General features: G+C 53.6%; 1 protein-coding gene across 2 annotated transcripts; it reads left to right on the top strand.

Annotated features, from left to right (window-relative positions):
• Positions 1–669: 669 nt before the first annotated feature.
• SELENOI (selenoprotein I) lies at positions 670–24,335 on the top strand. 2 transcript variants are annotated; one of them, XM_069973200.1, is made up of 10 exons: positions 670–1,066; positions 9,198–9,266; positions 9,341–9,449; positions 13,748–13,822; positions 14,348–14,610; positions 14,835–14,943; positions 16,362–16,410; positions 16,677–16,857; positions 16,941–17,123; positions 21,058–21,123. In XM_069973200.1, exons 1-10 carry the CDS (start codon positions 1,007–1,009, stop codon positions 21,121–21,123), a joined length of 1,164 nt encoding a protein of 387 aa, XP_069829301.1. In that variant the 5' UTR covers positions 670–1,006. The 2 variants fall into 2 exon arrangements, with proteins under 2 accessions (XP_069829301.1, XP_069829300.1); XM_069973199.1 differs by having other exon boundaries at positions 674–1,066; positions 21,058–24,335.

Here is a 24,335-nt window from a genome sequence, read left to right as displayed (position 1 = left end):
ACTGCCTATTGAGTAGTATCAGTGATTGAGCAGAGCAGCCTGCGGCCTCCTCACTGCGGTTCTCCTGACTGGCTGCCATTATCAGTGGATTCGGGAGAACTGCAGAGTGACAGGAGGTGGTGAGGGGTCCGGGTGCCCCCCAGGGTCCGGGCCCCATCACACCAGCGACCCCTATCTCTAAGTAACTTTCCTACCTTCATTTCTGTGATATTCCCTATGCTAATGAGGAGGTTTAGTGCCTTGGGGGCGGAGCTACCACTCCTCCCATCTCTTCTAATGAATATCAGCAGCTCCTGCCAGCTGGGGTGGATTGGGGCACTGAGGTTGTAGCCCCGCCCCCAGGGCACCAAACCACCTAATCAGCATAAGGAATAAACCGCTGGTGTCATAGAGGATGGCGGTAAGGCGTTGCCCTGTTTAGAGGGGCACAAGCGGCTGTGGTGGCCGTCGCTGGTTGGTGTACGGCCGTACGTGACTCACATTGTATTATATTCTGTGGTAGTTTATAGTAGACTCACACATGGCCGCCATATTGGCACATTGATTGGACTAATGGGTGCAGCAGGTGTTGCCCATAGCAACCAGCCAAAGTGCCGCTCTGTGGAGAATAAAGCCTGAATGGTTGCTATGGGCAACGCATTTACGTTTCCTGATTCTGATACATCGCCCGATCCGTTATTTCTCCCTGTGAGGAACTACAAGACCCAGCATTCCCTCCCCGAGAAGGGGCTGCTGGGATTGGCTGTCCCTCCCCCTCCAGCTGTGATGAATGGTTTCTCCTGACACTACATGACCCGTACACGGGGCGGGGCTAGAGGGGGCGTCACCCACGCCCTGCTGTACAATCAGCCGATACGATCGGCCCCGCCCCCTTCACGCCTCAGCCCCGCCCCTGTCCCCGGCATCTCTACTACGGACGTGACGTCACCTCGGCGTTTTTCGTTCACCCGTCCGCGCCGCGTCTTCCTGTCAGCACGAGCCGGTGTAGCCGCGCGCCTCCGCCGCCATGTTCCGGTGCTGGGAATACGTCACCCCCGAGCAGCTCAGCGGCTTCGACCGCTACAAGGTGAGTGAGAGCCCGGGGCAGGAGGCTGAGTGTGAGGCGGGACGGGTCCTCTGCACGGGGGCTGGCAGCAGCTGGAACCCCCCTATGTGTGGCCCCTAATAGGAGCGGACACGTGATGGAGGGAGGGGGCATGGGGCCCTGCAGAGCACGTGTCCGCTCCCGGGGAGGTGTGTGTGACCTGGCCCCTCCCCCCTCAGGGTGTGTGTGTGACCTGGCCCCTCCCCCCTCAGGGTGTGTGTGTGTGTGACCTGGCCCCTCCCCCCTCAGGGTGTGTGTGTGTGTGACCTGGCCCCTCCCCCCTCAGGGTGTGTGTGTGTGTGTGTGACCTGGCCCCTCCCCCCTCAGGGTGTGTGTGTGTGACCTGGCCCCTCCCCCCTCAGGGTGTGTGTGTGTGACCTGGCCCCTCCCCCCTCAGGGTGTGTGTGTGTGACCTGGCCCCTCCCCCCTCAGGGTGTGTGTGTGTGTGTGACCTGGCCCCTCCCCCCTCAGGGTGTGTGTGTGTGTGACCTGGCCCCTCCCCCCTCAGCGTGTGTGTGTGTGACCTGGCCCCTCCCCCCTCAGGTTGTGTGTGTGTGACCTGGCCCCTCCCCCCTCAGGGTGTGTGTGTGACCTGGCCCCTCCCCCCTCAGGGTGTGTGTGTGTGTGTGACCTGGCCCCTCCCCCCTCAGGGTGTGTGTGTGACCTGGCCCCTCCCCCCTCAGGGTGTGTGTGTGACCTGGCCCCTCCCCCCTCAGGGTGTGTGTGTGAGACCTGGCCCCTCCCCCCTCAGGGTGTGTGTGACCTGGCCCCTCCCCCCTCAGGGTGTGTGTGTGTGTGTGTGTGTGTGACCTGGCCCCTCCCCCCTCAGGGTGTGTGTGTGACCTGGCCCCTCCCCCCTCAGGGTGTGTGTGTGTGTGAGACCTGGCCCCTCCCCCCTCAGGGTGTGTGTGTGTGACCTGCCCCTCCCCCCTCAGGGTGTGTGTGTGACCTGCCCCTCCCCCCTCAGGGTGTGTGTGTGACCTGGCCCCTCCCCCCTCAGGGTGTGTGTGTGTGACTGCCCCTCCCCCCTCAGGGTGTGTGTGTGTGACTGCCCCTCCCCCCTCAGGGTGTGTGTGTGACTGCCCCTCCCCCCTCAGGGTGTGTGTGTGTGTGTGTGTGTGACCTGCCCCTCCCCCCTCAGGGTGTGTGTGTGTGACCTGGCCCCTCCCCCCTCAGGGTGTGTCTGACTCTCCCTCTCACAGGACTCCTATAGGGTATATGTCACCCCGGTGTATATCTGCAGCAGACGCCTGACCCTGCTCCCCGGCCGGTGTTATATTGGGGGGGGATGGTGGTAGGAGCGGCCGGTGTTATATTGGGGGGGGGGGGGGTGGTGGTAGGAGCGGCCGGTGTTATATTGGGGGGGGGTGGTGGTAGGAGCGGCCGGTGTTATATTGGGGGGGATGGTGGTAGGAGCGGCCGGTGTTATATTGGGGGGATGGTGGTAGGAGCGGCCGGTGTTATATTGGGGGGGGGGGTGGTGGTAGGAGCGGCCGGTGTTATATTGGGGGGGATGGTGGTAGGAGCGGCCGGTGTTATATTGGGGGGATGGTGGTAGGAGCGGCCGGTGTTATATTGGGGGGGATGGTGGTAGGAGCGGCCGGTGTTATATTGGGGGGGGGGGATGGTGGTAGGAGCGGCCGGTGTTATATTGGGGGGGAGGGTGGTAGGAGCGGCCGGTGTTATATTGGGGGGGGGGGATGGTGGTAGGAGCGGCCGGTGTTATATTGGGGGGGATGGTGGTAGGAGCGGCCGGTGTTATATTGGGGGGGGGGATGGTGGTAGGAGCGGCCGGTGTTATATTGGGGGGGGGGGGGGGTGGTAGGAGCGGCCGGTGTTATATTGGGGGGATGGTGGTAGGAGCGGCCGGTGTTATATTGGGGGGGATGGTGGTAGGAGCGGCCGGTGTTATATTGGGGGGGATGGTGGTAGGAGCGGCCGGTGTTATATTGGGGGGATGGTGGTAGGAGCGGCCGGTGTTATATTGGGGGGGATGGTGGTAGGAGCGGCCGGTGTTATATTGGGGGGATGGTGGTAGGAGCGGCCGGTGTTATATTGGGGGGGGGGGGTGGTGGTAGGAGCGGCCGGTGTTATATTGGGGGGGGGGGGATGGTGGTAGGAGCGGCCGGTGTTATATTGGGGGGGGGGGGGGGGTGGTGGTAGGAGCGGCCGGTGTTATATTGGGGGGGGGGGGGATGGTGGTAGGAGCGGCCGGTGTTATATTGGGGGGGATGGTGGTAGGAGCGGCCGGTGTTATATTGGGGGGGATGGTGGTAGGAGCGGCCGGTGTTATATTGGGGGGGATGGTGGTAGGAGCGGCCGGTGTTATATTGGGGGGATGGTGGTAGGAGTGGCCGGTGTTATATTGGGGGGGGGATGGTGGTAGGAGCGGCCGGTGTTATATTGGGGGGGATGGTGGTAGGAGCGGCCGGTGTTATATTGGGGGGGATGGTGGTAGGAGCGGCCGGTGTTATATTGGGGGGGATGGTGGTAGGAGCGGCCGGTGTTATATTGGGGGGATGGTGGTAGGAGCGGCCGGTGTTATATTGGGGGGGATGGTGGTAGGAGCGGCCGGTGTTATATTGGGGGGGATGGTGGTAGGAGCGGCCGGTGTTATATTGGGGGGATGGTGGTAGGAGCGGCCGGTGTTATATTGGGGGGGATGGTGGTAGGAGCGGCCGGTGTTATATTGGGGGGGATGGTGGTAGGAGCGGCCGGTGTTATATTGGGGGGGGGATGGTGGTAGGAGCGGCCGGTGTTATATTGGGGGGGGGATGGTGGTAGGAGCGGCCGGTAGGTGGAATAGATTAGTGGTCAGTGGTCTCCTTTGTCCTCTGGTGCTGTAGGCGGCCACCAGCACAGGACTCTATGACGCTGCAGTGTGTTCTCAGCCCTCCCACCATCTCACAGAATACAGACTTACGTTTCAGAGGATGAATCCCGTCCTGGTCACTCGCTGCAGCACTCGTTACAGTGTGTCAGTATTTGGCCGTGACGGGCGATAAACGTCCCATGGAATAGGAGGCAACGATCAGCTGACATCGTTCATGTCGGCTGATCGTTGAAGTCGTTTGTCTTTCAACATGAAAGACAAACGACTTATATAGCAGCGATCTGCTGCCGCCACCGCGTGTTATAGGGGCAGCGGCAGCAGACCGCCACTATATCCTATGGGCTGCCCTGACAATCTAGCAATCACCCGGGCAGCCCCCCCACAGCTTCCCCCGGACTCACCCGCTCACTGCTGCCGCGTGGAATAGCGGCGGCAGTGAGTGGGGAACGAGGAGCAAAGGAGCGCTGACAGCTCCTCACTGTCGGCTCATGTAATACGGCCTTAAAGGGAACCAATCACTTAAACCGCGCAGGTAACGCTATGGGAATGTGCTGCAGCACCCAGCACACTTCCCAAACATGCTTTTATACCCCCCGTCCCTGCAATGTACAAGCCAAAAACCTACTTTATAAACTCGGCGCCCTGTATGTAAATGACCCCCAAGTAGTCCTCTGGGCGGGGAGCTGCGGGCAAGTAGTCACGGTCCCTGGGCGTCCTGCAGTGCTAATCACACCCCTCTGGGCGTGATTAGGCTGCATAATTGTGGTGGCGTCATCAGAGGCGCGCTGTCCCTAACGTCAGCACGCCTACGTTATTGCTGTGCCGCTCATGCGCAGTACAGTGGGTCCGGTCTGCGCCATACTGCGCAGGTGCAGAAAGCCTCAAACTCATTGCTGGAGATCCGGCAATTAGTTTGAGGCTATTTTGCACCTGCACAGCCCAGGGACCGTGACTACTTGCCCGCAGCTCCCCGCCCAGAGGACTACTTGGGGGTCATTTACATACAGGGCGCCGAGTTTATTAAGTAGGTTTTTGGCTTGTACATTGCAGGGACGGGGGGTATAAAAGCAGGTTTGGGAAGTGTGCTGGGTGCTGCTGCACATTCCCATAGCGTTACCTGCGCGGTTTAAGTGATTGGTTCCCTTTAAAGCACATAATATTGCAGGAGGTTGGTGCACCACAAAAACCACAAGTGTTTCCGAAGCAATTGAGTGGACGTCACCACCACTGACATCTATCTATCTATCTATCTATCTATCTATCTATCTATCTCCTATCTATCTATCTCCTATCTATCTATCTATCTATCTCCTATCTATCTATCTATCTCCTATCTGTCTCCTATCTATCTATCTATCTATCTATCTATCTATCTATCTATCTATCTATCTATCTATCTCCTATCTATCTCTCTATCTATCTATCTATCTATCTATCTATCTATCTATCTATCTATCTATCTATCTATCTATCTCCTATCTATCTCCTATCTATCTATCTATCTATCTATCTCCTATCTATCTATCTATCTATCTATCTATCTATCTCCTATCTATCTATCTATCTATCTATCTCCTATCTATCTCCTATCTATCTCCTATCTATCTCCTATCTATCTCCTATCTATCTATCTATCTATCTATCTATCTATCTATCTATCTATCTCCTATCTATCTATCTATCTATCTATCTATCTATCTATCTCCTATCTCCTCTGTATAGTGACTATTATATCTATAGTATAGTGTAGTATAGTTGTCCTGACACCTTCAGGATTATGGGGGCTCTTGGCAGTCGGACCCCTGCAGGCAGACACACAGCCTGTAATTATATACACACACACTTGCTCTGTGTCAGTATGGTGCAGGTGGTGAGTGGATCCTGGCAGCTCCTCAGGTACAGATCAGCCTCCGGGTCATCGCCGCCCATGAAACATTCATGATGATTTACAAGAGATCTGATTCCTCCGCTGCCTCCAGGATCTTATTACTCTACAAACACCTGAGACGCCCATTATACACGTCTACCAGAGATTATAGAGAGCGGGAATCGGAGCCGCCCATTATACACATCTACCGGAAATTATAGATAGTAAAAACCGGAGCCGCCCATTATACACGTCTACCGGAGATTATAGAGAGCGGGAACCGGAGGTGTGGTGTGATCAGTACCCGGTGTGATCAGTATCTGGTGTGATCGGTACCCGGTGTGATCGGTACCCGGTGTGCTGTGGTGTGATCAGTACCCGGTGTGATCAGTATCTGGTGTGCTGTGGTGTGATCGGTACCCGGTGTGATCGGTACCCGGTGTGCTGTGGTGTGATCGGTACCCGGTGTGATCGGTACCCGGTGTGCTGTGGTGTGATCAGTACCCGGTGTGATCAGTATCTGGTGTGCTGTGGTGTGATCAGTACCCGGTGTGATCGGTACCCGGTGTGATCAGTACCCAGTGTGCTGTGGTGTGATCAGTATCCGGTGTGATCAGTACCCGGTGTGCTGTGGTGTGATCAGTACCCGGTGTGCTGTGGTGTGATCAGTATCCGGTGTGATCAGTACCCGGTGTGCTGTGGTGTGATCAGTATCCGGTGTGATCAGTACCCGGTGTGCTGTGGTGTGATCAGTACCCGGTGTGATCAGTACCCGGTGTGCTGTGGTGTGATCAGTATCTGGTGTGCTGTGGTGTGATCAGTATCCGGTGTGCTGTGGTGTGATCAGTACCCGGTGTGATCAGTACCCGGTGTGCTGTGGTGTGATCAGTATCTGGTGTGCTGTGGTGTGATCAGTATCCGGTGTGATCAGTATCCGGTGTGCTGTGGTGTGATCAGTACCCGGTGTGATCAGTACCCGGTGTGCTGTGGTGTGATCAGTATCCGGTGTGATCAGTACCCGGTGTGCTGTGGTGTGATCAGTACCCGGTGTGCTGTGGTGTGATCAGTATCCGGTGTGCTGTGGTGTGATCAGTACCCGGTGTGCTGTGGTGTGATCAGTATCCGGTGTGCTGTGGTGTGATCAGTATCCGGTGTGCTGTGGTGTGATCAGTATCCGGTGTGATCAGTACCCGGTGTGCTGTGGTGTGATCAGTACCCGGTGTGCTGTGGTGTGATCAGTATCTGGTGTGATCAGTATCCGGTGTGCTGTGGTGTGATCAGTACCCGGTGTGCTGTGGTGTGATCAGTATCCGGTGTGACCAGTACCCGGTGTGCTGTGGTGTGATCAGTATCCGGTGTGCTGTGGTGTGATCAGTATCCGGTGTGCTGTGGTGTGATCAGTATCCGGTGTGCTGTGGTGTGATCAGTACCCGGTGTGCTGTGGTGTGATCAGTATCCGGTGTGCTGTGGTGTGATCAGTATCCGGTGTGCTGTGGTGTGATCAGTACCCGGTGTGATCAGTACCCGGTGTGCTGTGGTGTGATCAGTATCCGGTGTGCTGTGGTGTGATCAGTACCCGGTGTGATCAGTACCCGGTGTGCTGTGGTGTGATCAGTATCCGGTGTGATCAGTACCCGGTGTGCTGTGGTGTGATCAGTACCCGGTGTGCTGTGGTGTGATCAGTACCCGGTGTGCTGTGGTGTGATCAGTACCCGGTGTGCTGTGGTGTGATCAGTACCCGGTGTGATCAGTACCCGGTGTGCTGTGGTGTGATCAGTACCCGGTGTGCTGTGGTGTGATCAGTATCCGGTGTGCTGTGGTGTGATCAGTACCCGGTGTGCTGTGGTGTGATCAGTACCCGGTGTGCTGTGGTGTGATCAGTACCCGGTGTGCTGTGGTGTGATCAGTATCCGGTGTGCTGTGGTGTGATCAGTATCCGGTGTGCTGTGGTGTGATCAGTATCCGGTGTGCTGTGGTGTGATCAGTATCCGGTGTGCTGTGGTGTGATCAGTATCCGGTGTGATCAGTACCCGGTGTGCTGTGGTGTGATCAGTACCCGGTGTGCTGTGGTGTGATCAGTACCCGGTGTGCTGTGGTGTGGTCAGTACCCGGTGTGATCAGTACCCGGTGTGCTGTGGTGTGATCAGTACCCGGTGTGCTGTGGTGTGATCAGTACCCGGTGTGCTGTGGTGTGATCAGTATCCGGTGTGCTGTGGTGTGATCAGTATCCGGTGTGATCAGTACCCGGTGTGCTGTGGTGTGATCAGTACCCGGTGTGCTGTGGTGTGGTCAGTACCCGGTGTGATCAGTATCCGGTGTGCTGTGGTGTGATCAGTACCCGGTGTGCTGTGGTGTGATCAGTACCCGGTGTGCTGTGGTGTGATCAGTACCCGGTGTGCTGTGGTGTGGTCAGTACCCGGTGTGATCAGTACCCGGTGTGCTGTGGTGTGGTCAGTATCCGGTGTGCTGTGGTGTGATCAGTACCCGGTGTGCTGTGGTGTGGTCAGTACCCGGTGTGATCAGTACCCGGTGTGCTGTGGTGTGGTCAGTACCCGGTGTGATCAGTATCCGGTGTGCTGTGGTGTGATCAGTACCCGGTGTGCTGTGGTGTGATCAGTATCCGGTGTGCTGTGGTGTGATCAGTACCCGGTGTGCTGTGGTGTGATCAGTACCCGGTGTGCTGTGGTGTGGTCAGTACCCGGTGTGATCAGTACCCGGTGTGCTGTGGTGTGATCAGTACCCGGTGTGCTGTGGTGTGGTCAGTACCCGGTGTGATCAGTACCCGGTGTGCTGTGGTGTGATCAGTACCCAGTGTGCTGTGGTGTGATCGGTACCCGGTGTGCTGTGGTGTGATCGGTACCCGGTGTGCTGTGGTGTGATCGGTACCCGGTGTGATCAGTACCCGGTGTGCTGTGGTGTGATCGGTACCCGGTGTGATCAGTACCCGGTGTGCTGTGGTGTGATCAGTACCCGGTGTGCTGTGGTGTGATCAGTACCCGGTGTGATCAGTACCCGGTGTGCTGTGGTGTTGGCAGCACTCGATCTCTTATCTCCTGGTTTGGTGAGCGGTGTGGAGTTTGCCCCCCGTGTGATGCTGCCGGTCACGCTGTCAGTAATAGTTCCATAAGGGTAAAGGTTGTCACTGTCATCACTTATTACAGCATTAACCCTTTATTATATAGAGAACAGATGCTGCGGCGCCTCTTGCTGTATCATATATTAATATCAAAGTAGAAACTATGGGCGATGACTGACACCTAGTGGGACGGTCTGCAGTGAGGACTGACACCTAGCGGGATGGTCTGCAGTGCTGTTGCTGTCTGTTATACTTCAGAGCTGCACTCCCAGTTCTGCAGGTTATTGGAGCTCCTGTATATAACAGTGTGTAATCTTGGCCTCTTGTGTCCTTACAGTACAGCGCGGTGGACACCAACCCCCTGTCCCTGTACGTCATGCACCCCTTCTGGAACTCTATAGTGAAGGTGAGTGTGCACTCCGGTAGTCCGCCCCTACTGACCCAGAAGGTGGCCGTCACTGATGCCAGTCGTGTCTCTAGTTTTTCCCCAGGTGGTTGGCGCCCAATCTCATCACCTTCAGTGGGTTCCTGCTCCTCGTCTTCAACTTCTTCATGATGGCGTATTTTGACCCAGACTTCTATGCGTCAGGTGCGTGTGCGCGCCGCGGACTCTGCTACATCTCCGTGTCTGTGCCCCTGACTGTACTATGGTGGTAGCTGCCCTTAGGCTGTGTTCACCCGGGGGGTGTATGATGAGTGTGCACTCGTCCCATGTGAGCACAGGATAGTTACCCTACAGCAGAGTACACCCGTCCTATGTGAGCACAGGATAGTTACCCTACAGCAGAGTACACCCGTCCTATGTGAGCACAGGATAGTTACCCTACTGCAGAGTACACCCGTCCCTTGTGAGCTTAGTATAGTTACCCTACAGCAGAGTACACCCGTCCTATGTGAGCTTAGTATAGTTACCCTACAGCAGAGTACACCCGTCCTATGTTAGCACAGGATAGTTACTCTACAGCAGAGTACACCCGTCCCTTGTGAGCACAGGATAGTTACCCTACAGCAGAGTACACCCGTCCCATGTGAGCTTAGTATAGTTACCCTACAGCAGAGTACACCCATCCTATGTGAGCTTAGTATACTTACCCTACAGCAGAGTACACCCGTCCTATGTGAGCTTAGTATAGTTACCCTACAGCAGAGTACACCCGTCCTATGTGAGCTTAGTATAGTTACCCTACAGCAGAGTACACCTGTCCTATGTGAGCACAGGATAGTTACCCTACTGCAGAGTACACCCGTCCCTTGTGAGCTTAGTATAGTTACCCTACAGCAGAGTACACCCGTCCTATGTGAGCACAGGATAGTTACCCTACTGCAGAGTACACCCTTCCCATGTGAGCTTAGTATAGTTACCCTACAGCAGAGTACACCCGTCCTATGTGAGCTTAGTATAGTTACCCTACAGCAGAGTACACCTGTCCTATGTGAGCTTAGTATAGTTACCCTACAGCAGAGTACACCCGTCCCATGTGAGCTTAGGATAGTTACCCTACAGCAGAGTACACCCGTCCCATGTGAGCACAGGATAGTTACCCTACAGCAGAGTACACCCGTCCCATGTGAGCACAGGATAGTTACCCTACAGCAGAGTACACCCGTCCCATGTGAGCACAGGATAGTTACCCTACAGCAGAGTACACCCGTCCTATGTGAGCTTAGTATAGTTACCCTACAGCAGAGTACACCCGTCCTATGTGAGCTTAGTATAGTTACCCTACAGCAGAGTACACCCGTCCTATGTGAGCACAGGATAGTTACCCTACTGCAGAGTACACCCGTCCCTTGTGAGCTTAGTATAGTTACCCTACAGCAGAGTACACCCGTCCTATGTGAGCTTAGTATAGTTACCCTACAGCAGAGTACACCCGTCCTATGTTAGCACAGGATAGTTACTCTACAGCAGAGTACACCCGTCCCTTGTGAGCACAGGATAGTTACCCTACAGCAGAGTACACCCGTCCCATGTGAGCTTAGTATAGTTACCCTACAGCAGAGTACACCCATCCTATGTGAGCTTAGTATACTTACCCTACAGCAGAGTACACCCGTCCTATGTGAGCTTAGTATAGTTACCCTACAGCAGAGTACACCCGTCCTATGTGAGCTTAGTATAGTTACCCTACAGCAGAGTACACCCGTCCTATGTGAGCACAGGATAGTTACCCTACAGCAGAGTACACCCGTCCTATGTGAGCACAGGATAGTTACCCTACTGCAGAGTACACCCGTCCCTTGTGAGCTTAGTATAGTTACCCTACAGCAGAGTACACCCGTCCTATGTGAGCACAGGATAGTTACCCTACTGCAGAGTACACCCTTCCCATGTGAGCTTAGTATAGTTACCCTACAGCAGAGTACACCCGTCCTATGTGAGCTTAGTATAGTTACCCTACAGCAGAGTACACCTGTCCTATGTGAGCTTAGTATAGTTACCCTACAGCAGAGTACACCCGTCCTATGTGAGCTTAGTATAGTTACCCTACAGCAGAGTACACCCGTCCTATGTGAGCTTAGTATAGTTACCCTACAGCAGAGTACACCCGTCCTATGTGAGCTTAGTATAGTTACCCTACAGCAGAGTACACCCGTCCTATGTGAGCACAGGATAGTTACCCTACTGCAGAGTACACCCGTCCCTTGTGAGCTTAGGATAGTTACCCTACAGCAGAGTACACCCGTCCTATGTGAGCACAGGATAGTTACCCTACTGCAGAGTACACCCGTCCCTTGTGAGCTTAGTATAGTTACCCTACTGCAGAGTACACCCGTCCCATGTGAGCACAGGATAGTTACCCTACAGCAGAGTACACCCGTCCTATGTGAGCACAGGATAGTTACCCTACTGCAGAGTACACCCTTCCCATGTGAGCTTAGTATAGTTACCCTACAGCAGAGTACACCCGTCCTATGTGAGCTTAGTATAGTTACCCTACAGCAGAGTACACCTGTCCTATGTGAGCTTAGTATAGTTACCCTACAGCAGAGTACACCCGTCCTATGTGAGCTTAGTATAGTTACCCTACAGCAGAGTACACCCGTCCTATGTGAGCTTAGTATAGTTACCCTACAGCAGAGTACACCCGTCCTATGTGAGCTTAGTATAGTTACCCTACAGCAGAGTACACCCGTCCTATGTGAGCACAGGATAGTTACCCTACTGCAGAGTACACCCGTCCCTTGTGAGCTTAGTATAGTTACCCTACAGCAGAGTACACCCGTCCCATGTGAGCACAGGATAGTTACCCTACAGCAGAGTACACCCGTCCCATGTGAGCACAGGATAGTTACCCTACAGCAGAGTACACCCGTCCTATGTGAGCTTAGTATAGTTACCCTACAGCAGAGTACACCCGTCCTATGTGAGCTTAGTATAGTTACCCTACAGCAGAGTACACCCGTCCTATGTGAGCTTAGTATAGTTACCCTACAGCAGAGTACACCCGTCCTATGTGAGCTTAGTATAGTTACCCTACAGCAGAGTACACCCGTCCTATGTGAGCTTAGTATAGTTACCCTACAGCAGAGTACACCCGTCCTATGTGAGCACAGGATAGTTACTCTACTGCAGAGTACACCCGTCCCATGTGAGCACAGGATAGTTACCCTACAGCAGAGTACACCCGTCCCATGTGAGCACAGGATAGTTACCCTACAGCAGAGTACACCCGTCCCATGTGAGCACAGGATAGTTACCCTACAGCAGAGTACACCCGTCCTATGTGAGCTTAGTATAGTTACCCTACAGCAGAGTACACCCGTCCCATGTGAGCACAGGATAGTTACCCTACAGCAGAGTACACCTGTCCTATGTGAGCTTAGTATAGTTACCCTACAGCAGAGTACACCCGTCCCATGTGAGCTTAGGATAGTTACCCTACAGCAGAGTACACCCGTCCCATGTGAGCACAGGATAGTTACCCTACTGCAGAGTACACCCGTCCTATGTGAGCTTAGTATACTTACTCTACAGCAGAGTACACCCGTCCTATGTGAGCACAGGATAGTTACCCTACAGCAGAGTACACCCGTCCTATGTGAGCTTAGTATAGTTACCCTACAGCAGAGTACACCCGTCCCATGTGAGCTTAGGATAGTTACCCTACAGCAGAGTACACCCGTCCTATGTGAGCACAGGAGCAGAGAAACATGGCCTGTCTGTGGGTTGTGTCTGTAGAAGTGAATGGGACCAGAGCCCCCCATTAAAGGGGTTATCCAGACTTAGAAAAACATGGCTGCTTTCCTTTTCCCAATTCGGTTGTGGGGGGTTTGCAGTTCCGTTCTATTGAAGTGAATGGAAATGAATTGTAATACCGCACACAACCTGAGGACAGGGGTGACACTGTTTTTGCAAGGTAGTAGCTGTGCTAATCCTGGACAATCCCTTTTAGGGGCTGTTTTTGGAAGAGTCACCCTGTTTTTCTGCATCTGGAGAGTGCCTTTAAGGGGTTATCCAGCATTAGAAAAACATGGCCGCTTTCTTCCAGAGACAGCATGGCTCTTGTCTCCAGTTTGGGTGCAGGTTTTGCAACTCCGTTATATTAAAGTGAATGGAGCCTAATGTCAAACTGCTGCTGAACTGGAGACAAGAGCGGTGCTGTCTATGAAGGAAAGAGGCCGTGTTTTTCTATATCTGGATAACCCTTTTTATTTAAGGGGCAGTCTCCTCAGTACAGTCTGTTTTTCATATACCCGGTCAGGGCTCACAGCCATGATGGAGGGGCACCCCTTTATGAGCAGAACCACCCTGTTCATGGACCGCTTGGTCCGCCTCTGCAGGGGAGATGGAAGGGATGGAATGTACCACCGGGGGGGGGGGGGGCAGGAGACTAGTGACAGTTCCTTCTCATCTCCGCCATGTTGTGTGTCCTTATTGTGCAGCTCCGGGTCACGAGCACGTCCCCAGCTGGGTGTGGATAGTCGCCGGTGTACTCAACTTCACGGCTTACACCCTCGGTGAGTCCTTTCTTCTAATCTTTGTGTTTCAGTTTGTCAATCTTGTTCCGGGTCAGTGGGTGGAGCGGTGGTCGGTCTTGCAGACTATGCAGCTATAGGGCCACATGCTCCATAATATGGGCTTCATTATGATTTCTGCTCTGGGGCACGCTCTCTTGTAAATAGAAGCTAGATCCACATGCTGTCACCTCACCTGACCGGTATTATCTATAGCTGCGATGGGGAGCCCCCTGCGCCTCGTTCCTGGACAGCCAGAGCTTTATCTTTTCCAGGCATGATGGGAGTTGTAGTTCTGCAGCAGCTTCTTGGTCTGGACCGGTCGTCTTTGTTCCTTGAGCTCCAGACCTCACACTGATACATTGCAGCGAGGCATCAGCTGTGAGAAGTTACTGTCGTGAATACACAGGGGTAGAGAGAAGAGAATTAGATCCTAGTATATGGTCTCCTCCAGAGCTGTAATCTGAATTCTGCTGACTGTACCCCTATACGCTGTGTATGACCCTGGTTCTGTCTCCTCTCTTACAGATGGGGTAGATGGTAAGCAGGCCCGCAGGACTAACTCCAGCACTCCTCTGGGGGAGCTGTTTGACCATGGGCTGGACAGCTGGGCCTGTATATACTTTGTGGTTACCGTATACTCCATATTTGGCCGAGGGGAGACGGGGGTCAGCGTCCTGGTCCTCTACCTCCTCCTCTGGGTGGTGCTGTTCTCCTTCATCCTCTCACACTGGGAGAAGTATAACACTGGAATCCTGTTCCTGCCCTGGGGGTACGACCTGAGCCAGGTGGTAAGTGTGCAGCCCATCTGGGGGGTGTATGATGGGGGGATGCAGCGGCTGGGGGGTGTATGATGGGGGATGCGGTGTGGGGGCTGTAGTGGCTGGGGGGGTGTATGGTGGGGGTTGTAGTGGCAGTCCCTATGTAACGCTGGTCATGTCTATGTGTGATATCTGTATGGTATACATCTCTGTGTCTCCTGTATACGGCTGCACTGACCTCCTCCTTGTTGCAGACCATCTCCTGTGTGTACCTGGTGACAGCGGTGGTCGGAGTGGAGAACTGGTATAAGCCAGTGATATTCAGCATCCTGTACCGAGATCTCTTCACCACAATGATTGTCGGTAAGATCCCCGATCACATGTATACAGGCTGACAGACTACACTCACCGGCCACTTTATTAGGTACACCATGCTAGTAACGGGTTGGACCCTCTTTTGCCTCCAGAACTGACCCAATTCTTGGTGGCATAGATACAACAAGGTGCTGGAAGCTTCCTCAGAGATTTTGGTCCATATTGACATGATGACATCACACAGTTGCCGCAGATTTGTCGGCTGCACATCCATAATGCGAATCTCCCGTTCCACCACATCCCAAAGATGCTCTATTGGATTGAGATCTGGTGACTGTGGAGGCCATTGGAGTACAGTGACCTCATTGTCATGTTCAAGAAACCAGTCTGAGATGATTCTAGCTTTATGACATGGCGCATTATCCTGCTGAAAGTAGCCATCAGATGTTGGGTCCATTGTGGTCATAAAGGGATGGACATGGTCAGCAACAATACTCAGGTAGGCTGTGGCGTTGCTCAATTGGTACCAAGGGGCCCAAAGAGTGCCAAGAAAATATTCCCCACACCATGACACCACCACCACCAGCCTGAACCGTTGATACAAGGCAGGATGGATCCATGCTTTCATGTTGTTGACGCCAAATTCTGACCCTACCATCCGAATGTCGCAGCAGAAATCGAGACTCATCAGACCAGGCAACGTTTTTTCCAATCTTCTACTGTCCAATTTCGATGAGCTTGTGCAAATTGTAGCCTCAGTTTCCTGTTCTTAGCTGAGCGGAGTGGCACCCGGTGTGGTCTTCTGCTGCTGTAGCCCATCTGCCTCAAAGTTGGCCGTACTGTGCATTCAGAGATGCTCTTCTGCCTACCTTGGCTGTAACGGTTGGCTATTTGAGTCACTGTTGTCTTTCTATCAGCTCCAACCAGTCTGCCCATTCTCCTCTGACCTCTGGCATCAACAAGGCATTTCCGCCCACAGAACTGCCGCTCACTGGACGTTTTTTCTTTTTCGGACCATTCTCTGTAAACCCTAGAGATGGTTGTGTGTGAAAATCCCAGTAGATCAGCAGTTTCTGAAATACTCAGACCAGCCCTTCTGGCACCAACAACCATGCCACGTTCAAAGACACTCAAATCACCTTTCTTCCCCATACTGATGCTCGGTTTAAATTGCAGGAGATTGTCTTGACCATGTCTACATGCCTAAATGCACTGAGTTGCCGCCATGTGATTGGCTGACTAGAAATTAAGTGGTAACATGCAGTTGGACAGGTGTCCCTAATAAAGTGGCCGGTGAGTGTATATATTACACTGTCCTGTATACATGCTATGGACATACTGTATTTCCTGTATACATGCTATGTTTATATATTCCCTGTATACATGCTATGGACATAGGTTTCCTGTATACATGCTCTGTACCTGCTGTCGCTGCCCGCCTTCTGACTGCCGTCTGTGTTTTGCAGGTTGTGCGCTGACGGTGACCCTTCCTATGAGCCTGTACAATGTTTATAAGTAAGTCCGCACCCGTCCTGTCATCTCTGGTAAATTCTTTGCTTTCAACCCTAATGGTATTATCCAGGATTAGAGGAAGCACAGATCCTTCCTTACTCAAACAGCACCACCCCTGTCCTCAGGTTGTGTGCTGTATTGGTTTAGCTCCATTCACTTCAATGTGACTGAGCTGCTATGCCTCACCCAACCTGAGGATGGGGTGGCACTGTTTCTGGAAGAAAGCGGCCAATGACAGTGATTCAGTAACTTCTGCTTGCGTTGCTCAGGGCCTATCGGAATAACACTCTGAAGCACACGTCCTTCTACGAGTCCATGCTGCCGCTGATCTCTCCGGTGCTGCTCTTCATCCTATCCACGCTCTGGATCTTCGCCTCGCCCTCTCACATCCTGGAGGCTCACCCCCGGCTCTTCTACTTCATGGTGGGGACGACCTTTGCTAACGTTACAGTAAGTGTCCTCCTGCCCCTCCTGCGCCCGTGCCCTTCTGCCATCTTCCTCCCATTCACTAAAGCCCTTGTGTTCTCTCCTAGTGCCAGCTGATCGTGTGCCAGATGAGTAACACGCGGTGCCAACCCCTCAGCTGGCTGCTCATCCCGCTGGCCCTGGTGGTGTTCATCGTAATGTCGGGGTTCGCTCACGATATGGAAGCTCTTCTACTTATCTTGTTGACGGCTCTTGTGACCATTGCACATTTACACTATGGAGTAACAGTGGTGAGTGTGCCCTCTGCTAACCAGGGAAAATGTGCCGTACACCCCCTCACCTTCTCCTCTCTCTCTGGCGTTGTGTGCCGTACACCTCCTCACCGTCTCTCTCTCTCTCTCTCTGTCGTTGTGTGCCGTACACCTCCCCACGTCTCTCTCTCTCTCTGGCGTTGTGTGCCGTACACCTCCTCACGTCTCTCTCTCTGGCGTTGTGTGCCGTACACCTCCTCACCGTCTCTCTCTCTCTCTCTTTGTCGTTGTGTGCCGTACACCGCCCCACGTCTCTCTCTCTCTCTCTCTGGCGTTGTGTGCCGTACACCTCCTCACCGTCTCTCTCTCTTTGTCGTTGTGTGCCGTACACCTCCTCACCGTCTCTCTCTCTCTCTCTCTCTCTCTCTCTCTCTCTCTCTCTGTCGTTGTGTGCCGTACACCGCCCCACGTCTCTCTCTCTCTCTCTCTCTCTGGCGTTGTGTGCCGTACACCTCCTCACCGTCTCTCTCTCTCTCTCTCTTTGGCGTTGTGTGCCGTACACCTCCTCACCGTCTCTCTCTCTCTCTCTCTCTCGCGTTGTGTGCCGTACACCTCCTCACCGTCTCTCTCTCTCTCTGGCGTTGTGTGCCGTACACCTCCTCACCGTCTCTCTCTCTCTCTCTGGCGTTGTGTGCCGTACACCTCCTCACCGTCTCTCTCTCTCTCTGGCGTTGTGTGCCGTACACCTCCCCACGTCTCTCTCTCTCTCTCTCTCTCTCTCTCTCTGGCGTTGTGTGCCGTACACCTCCTCACCGTCTCCTCTCTTGCGTCCTGTGCCGTACACCTCCTCACCTTTCTCTCTCTCTCTCTCTCTCTCTCTCTCTCTCTCTCTCTCTCTCTCTCTCTCTCTCTCTCTCTGGCGTTGTGTGCCGTACACCTCCTCACCGTCTCTCTCTCTCTGGCGTTGTGTGCCGTACACCTCCTCACCGTCTCTCTCTCTCTCTCTCTCTCTCTCTCTCTCTCTCTCTCTCTCTGGCGTTGTGTGCCGTACACCTCCTGATCGTGTCTCTCTCTCTCTCTCTCTCTCTCTCTCTGGCTTCCTGTGCCGTACACCTCCTCACCGTCTCTCTCTCTCTCTGGCGTTGTGTGCCGTACACCTCCTCACCGTCTCTCTCTCTCTCTCTCTCTCTCTCTCTCTCTCTCTCTCTCTCTCTCTGGCGTTGTGTGCCGTACACCTCCTCACCGTCTCTCTCTCTCTGGCGTTGTGTGCCGTACACCTCCTCACCGTCTCTCTCTCTCTCTCTCTCTCTCTCTCTCTCTCTCTCTCTCTCTCTCTCTCTCTCTCTCTCTCTCTCTCTCTCTGGCGTTGTGTGCCGTACACCTCCTGATCGTGTCTCTCTCTCTCTCTCTCTCTCTCTCTCTCTCTCTCTCTCTCTCTTTCTCTCTGGCTTCCTGTGCCGTACACCTCCTCACCGTCTCTCTCTCTCTCTGGCGTTGTGTGCCGTACACCTCCTCACCGTCTCTCTCTCTCTCTGGCGTTGTGTGCCGTACACCTCCTGATCGTGTCTCTCTCTCTCTCTCTCTCTCTCTCTCTGGCTTCCTGTGCCGTACACCTCCTCACCGTCTCTCTCTCTCTCTGGCGTTGTGTGCCGTACACCTCCTCACCGTCTCTCTCTCTCTCTGGCGTTGTGTGCCGTACACCTCCTCACCGTCTCTCTCTCTCTCTCTCTCTTTGGCATTGTGTGCCGTACACCTCCTCACCGTCTCTCTCTCTCTCTGGCGTTGTGTGCCGTACACCTCCTCACCGTCTCTCTCTCTCTCTCTCTCTGGCGTTGTGTGCCGTACACCTCCTCACTGTGTCTCTCTCTCTCTCTCTCTCTCTCTCTCTCTCTGGCGTTGTGTGCCGTACACCTCCTGATCGTGTCTCTCTCTCTCTCTCTCTCTGGCTTCCTGTGCCGTACACCTCCTCACCGTCTCTCTCTCTCTGGCGTTGTGTGCCGTACACCTCCTCACCGTCTCTCTCTCTCTCTCTCTCTGGCGTTGTGTGCCGTACACCTCCTCACCGTCTCTCTCTGGCGTTGTGTGCCGTACACCTCCTCACCGTCTCTCTCTCTCTCTCTCTGGCGTTGTGTGCCGTACACCTCCTCACCGTCTCTCTCTGGCGTTGTGTGCCGTACACCTCCTCACCGTGTCTCTCTCTCTCTCTCTGGCGTTGTGTGCCGTACACCTCCTCACCGTCTCTCTCTCTCTCTCTCTCTCTCTCTTTGTCGTTGTGTGCCGTACACCGCCCCACGTCTCTCTCTCTCTCTCTCTCTCTCTCGCGTTGTGTGCCGTACACCTCCTCACCGTCTCTCTCTCTCTCTCTCTTTGGCGTTGTGTGCCGTACACCTCCTCACCGTCTCTCTCTCTCTCTCTCTCTCTCTCTCTCTCTCTCGCGTTGTGTGCCGTACACCTCCTCACCGTCTCTCTCTCTCTCTGGCGTTGTGTGCCGTACACCTCCTCACCGTCTCTCTCTCTCTCTGGCGTTGTGTGCCGTACACCTCCTCACCGTCTCTCTCTCTCTCTGGCGTTGTGTGCCGTACACCTCCCCACGTCTCTCTCTCTCTCTCTCTCTCTCTCTCTCTCTCTGGCGTTGTGTGCCGTACACCTCCTCACCTTTCTCTCTCTCTCTCTCTCTCTCTCTCTCTCTCTCTCTCTCTCTCTCTCTCTCTCTCTCTCTCTCTCTCTCTCTCTCTCTCTGGCGTTGTGTGCCGTACACCTCCTCACCGTCTCTCTCTCTCTGGCGTTGTGTGCCGTACACCTCCTCACCGTCTCTCTCTCTCTCTCTCTCTCTCTCTCTCTCTCTCTCTCTCTCTCTCTCTGGCGTTGTGTGCCGTACACCTCCTGATCGTGTCTCTCTCTCTCTCTCTCTCTCTCTCTCTCTCTGGCTTCCTGTGCCGTACACCTCCTCACCGTCTCTCTCTCTCTCTGGCGTTGTGTGCCGTACACCTCCTCACCGTCTCTCTCTCTCTCTGGCTTCCTGTGCCGTACACCTCCTCACCGTCTCTCTCTCTCTCTGGCGTTGTGTGCCGTACACCTCCTGATCGTGTCTCTCTCTCTCTCTCTCTCTCTCTGGCTTCCTGTGCCGTACACCTCCTCACCGTCTCTCTCTCTCTCTGGCGTTGTGTGCCGTACACCTCCTCACCGTCTCTCTCTCTCTCTGGCGTTGTGTGCCGTACACCTCCTCACCGTCTCTCTCTCTCTCTGGCATTGTGTGCCGTACACCTCCTCACCGTCTCTCTCTCTCTCTCTCTGGCTTCCTGTGCCGTACACCTCCTCACCGTCTCTCTCTGGCGTTGTGTGCCGTACACCTCCTCACCGTGTCTCTCTCTCTCTCTCTCTCTGGCGTTGTGTGCCGTACACCTCCTCACCGTCTCTCTCTCTCTCTCTCTCTCTCTCTCTCTCTCTCTCTCTGGCGTTGTGTGCCGTACACCTCCTGATCGTGTCTCTCTCTCTCTCTCTCTCTGGCTTCCTGTGCCGTACACCTCCTCACCGTCTCTCTCTGGCGTTGTGTGCCGTACACCTCCTCACCGTCTCTCTCTCTCTCTCTCTCTCTCTCTGGCGTTGTGTGCCGTACACCTCCTCACCGTCTCTCTCTGGCGTTGTGTGCCGTACACCTCCTCACCGTGTCTCTCTCTCTCTCTCTGGCGTTGTGTGCCGTACACCTCCTCACCGTCTCTCTCTCTCTCTCTCTCTCTCTCTCTCTCTCTCTCTCTCTCTCTCTCTCTCTCTCTCTCTGGCGTTGTGTGCCGTACACCTCCTGATCGTGTCTCTCTCTCTCTCTCTCTCTCTGGCTTCCTGTGCCGTACACCTCCTCACCGTCTCTCTCTCTCTCTGGCGTTGTGTGCCGTACACCTCCTCACCGTCTCTCTCTCTCTCTCTCTCTCTGGCGTTGTGTGCCGTACACCTCCTCACCATCTCCTCTCTCCTTCAGGTTAGCCAGTTGAGTAAACACTTTAACATTCGCACCTTCTCGCTGACTAAACCGAGCATGGACTGACTAGAGGAGGAAGAGAAAATCGCCCTGCAGTCTGCGGAAGTTCAGTAAAGTATCTTCTGCCTCCTCCATCACCACCCTGGAAGTCTCAGCTGCTGCGTCACCTCTTGGCGGATCTAGAGGGGGAAAACCTACCAGACTACTGTACATAATATAATAACAGACCGACTGAATGTCCCCCCTGGAGCTGCCCCTTCCCGCCCTTTCTTTCTTTATCTGTTTAGCCCCGTGCTGCTCGGCATATGAGCCGTTCTCGGAGTGGCGCTGGAACGTTCTCCCAGGTGAGCCGGCATGTGGCCGGACTCCATCCTGTAGACACTGGAGCACCTGATGTAGCAGTGCCGACCAGGCCCACAGCGCTGTGCACAGCACAATCTCTCCCCGGCTGCTTCACTTTTAATGTTTTTTCTTTTTTGTTTCCGTAACGGTAGTGTTTTCATTTGTTGCATTTGTCATGTGATATTACCTCATCCAATAGCTGCACAGCATCTGCCCCCCCCCCCCCCTTTGTTTTCCTGTCTTCTCTTTGATATCCATAGTGTAGGACTAAGTAACGGAAAGCTCCAGCATCTGCTTCCTGTCAGTGAATGGAAACCTGGTGGAAAGTGCTGGAAACTCCTCCGGACCTTACACTGATCCGGTGCACCAGACCCTCAGCTGTGTAAGCAGGACGGTGTTACATTGCGCTCCAGGTTCTGCACTGATACATTGTAACAAGCTCAGCAGCTGTGTGAACGCAGCTAATGTCTCTCTGTTGGTTTTTCCTTTCATTGACAACAAGCAGAGTCATTGAAACATGCGTGGTGTCACTCCGCTCCCCTGGATAGAATATTACCTGTAGTCTTCCATATTCATCTCTATAAAATCTGATTTAATGATGCAGCCTGAGATGGAGGCTGGGGTCATGTGACTGCTGGTGTCATGTGACTGCTCCCCAGCCTCTGCGCTCAGAACAATCCATACCTTAGCTTGATATTCTTATACTATGGATAAACTGCCCAACAACCATTAGTTTTATTTTTGGTGGAGTTGTCAGACAGACGGCCGCTCTGTCCGATTACTCAGGTACTGACGGTAGGAACGCCAAGAGACCCGGCAGGACGCCATCATTCCTGCATATTACTGCCTTATTAATCAGATGCTTTAAAGAACAAAATTTCTCATTCCTGTCTGTGGTCGGTATGAAGTGTATATGGGCAGTGTAGGGCATGCTGGTTTCTGTGGTCGGTGTGCTGTGTATATGGCCGGTGTAAGGCATGCGTGGTGTCTGTGGTCGGTGTGCTGGGTATATGGGCAGTGTAAGGCATGCGTGGTGTCTGTGGTCGGTGTGCTGTGTATATGGCCGGTGTAAGGCATGCTGGTTTCTGTGGTCGGTGTGCTGTGTATATGGCCGGTGTAAGGCATGCGTGGTGTCTGTGGTCGGTGTGCTGGGTATATGGGCAGTGTAAGGCATGCGTGGTGTCTGTGGTCGGTATGAAGTGTATATGGGCAGTGTAAGGCATGCGTGTTGTCTGTGGTCGGTATGAAGTGTATATGGGCAGTGTAAGGCATGCGTGTTGTCTGTGGTCGGTGTGCTGTGTATATGGCCGTTGTAAGGCATGCGTGGTGTCTGTGGTCAGTATGAAGTGTATATGGGCAGTGTAGGGCATGCTGGTTTCTGTGGTCGGTGTGCTGTGTATATGGCCGGTGTAAGGCATGCGTGGTGTCTGTGGTCGGTGTGCTGTGTATATGGGCAGTGTAAGGCATGCGTGGTGTCTGGTCGGTGTGCTGTGTATATGGGCAGTGTAGGGCATGCGTGGTGTGTGCTGTGTATATGGGCAGTGTAAGGCATGCGTGGTGTGTGCTGTGTATATGGGCAGTGTAAGGCATGCGTGGTGTCTGTGGTCAGTATGAAGTGTATATGGGCAGTGTAAGGCATGCGTGGTGTCTGTGGTCGGTGTGCTGTGTATATGGCCGTTGTAAGGCATGCGTGGTGTCTGTGGTCAGTATGTAGTGTATATGGGCAGTGTAAGGCATGCGTGGTGTCTGTGGTCGGTGTGCTGTGTATATGGCCGTTGTAAGGCATGCGTGGTGTCTGTGGTCAGTATGAAGTGTATATGGGCAGTGTAAGGCATGCGTGGTGTCTGTGGTCGGTGTGCTGTGTATATGGCCGGTGTAAGGCATGCGTGGTGTCTGTGGTCAGTATGAAGTGTATATGGGCAGTGTAAGGCATGCGTGGTGTGTGCTGTGTATATGGGCAGTGTAAGGCATGCGTGGTGTGTGCTGTGTATATGGGCAGTGTAAGGCATGCGTGGTGTGTGCTGTGTATATGGGCAGTGTAAGGCGTGCACAGTGTTTGCGGCTGGAATAAGTTGTGCGCAGTGTTTATGGCCAGTATATAGCGCGCACCGTGTCAGGGCCTCTGCTATAGAAGAGATATTCTGCCCTGCCCCCAGTCCTTACTCCTCCTCTTTTCTTAGCCATCCCTTTGTCTGGTGCTAACTTTTCTATTGTTGGTTTCTCCGTTTTTGGTGGTGGAAAAAAGATTTGCATGGCGGTTTTCTTTATTTTTAGGTAGGTATTTTTGTTGTTTTCTTTATATATATATATGAAGCCTTCTCCCCCGTGCTTGAATGAAGAGTGTATCTAAACCCATGGGTTTCCTTTTGGACAGGGTACACTTGGAGGTACCAAGTGCGCGGTCAGGTGGTGTGGCGTGTAATTTAATGGTGTCGCTGTGTCTGTATAATGTGAGCTCTGCACATAGCAGGGGGTTGGATTCTGATTTATACCATGAGATATAGTTGCCAATAATTTTTTTTCTTCTCGTTTTCTCTCCAGTTGATGTGTAATCTGTGTACAATAGACTTCATGTTGAAGTGAATTATTTTTTATTCTTTTAATTGTGCAAAAATCTACCTTGTTTGTGGGGGGGAGGACACATCTGTCAGGTCCTGAATACCTAATAATATACTGTTATAGTGCTTACCCCATCATGGTGGATCCGGCAGCTGAAATCCCTGGCGATCAGGAGTGAAGGAAGCTACGGCCGGCCGCGCTCTATTGCTGCAGCGGCCACTAGAGGGGAAGTGCAGTACTACATGACATTCATTTGATTCTCTGTTCAGTCTTTTGCTCCTGGCCTCGTAATAAAAGGTTTTGGGGCCAGACTATCAGACATTCCAGACTATCAGATGGCAAAATCATCATTATATGTGGATTACCCCCCCCCCCCC

Source organism: Dendropsophus ebraccatus, chromosome 6 (genome assembly GCF_027789765.1).
Source record: "Dendropsophus ebraccatus isolate aDenEbr1 chromosome 6, aDenEbr1.pat, whole genome shotgun sequence".
NCBI classification, from domain to species: domain Eukaryota; kingdom Metazoa; phylum Chordata; class Amphibia; order Anura; family Hylidae; genus Dendropsophus; species Dendropsophus ebraccatus.
This window is presented reverse-complemented; position numbering and strand designations above follow the sequence as displayed.

Coding starts and splice junctions, on each gene's coding strand:
- SELENOI (XM_069973200.1), top strand. CDS start 1,007: ATGTTCCGGTGCTGGGAATACGTCACCCCCGAGCAGCTCAGCGGCTTC. Junction 16,411..16,676: donor AGCCTGTACAATGTTTATAA/GTAAGTCCGCAC, acceptor TGCGTTGCTCAG/GGCCTATCGGAATAACACTC. Junction 17,124..21,057: donor TACACTATGGAGTAACAGTG/GTGAGTGTGCCC, acceptor TCTCTCCTTCAG/GTTAGCCAGTTGAGTAAACA.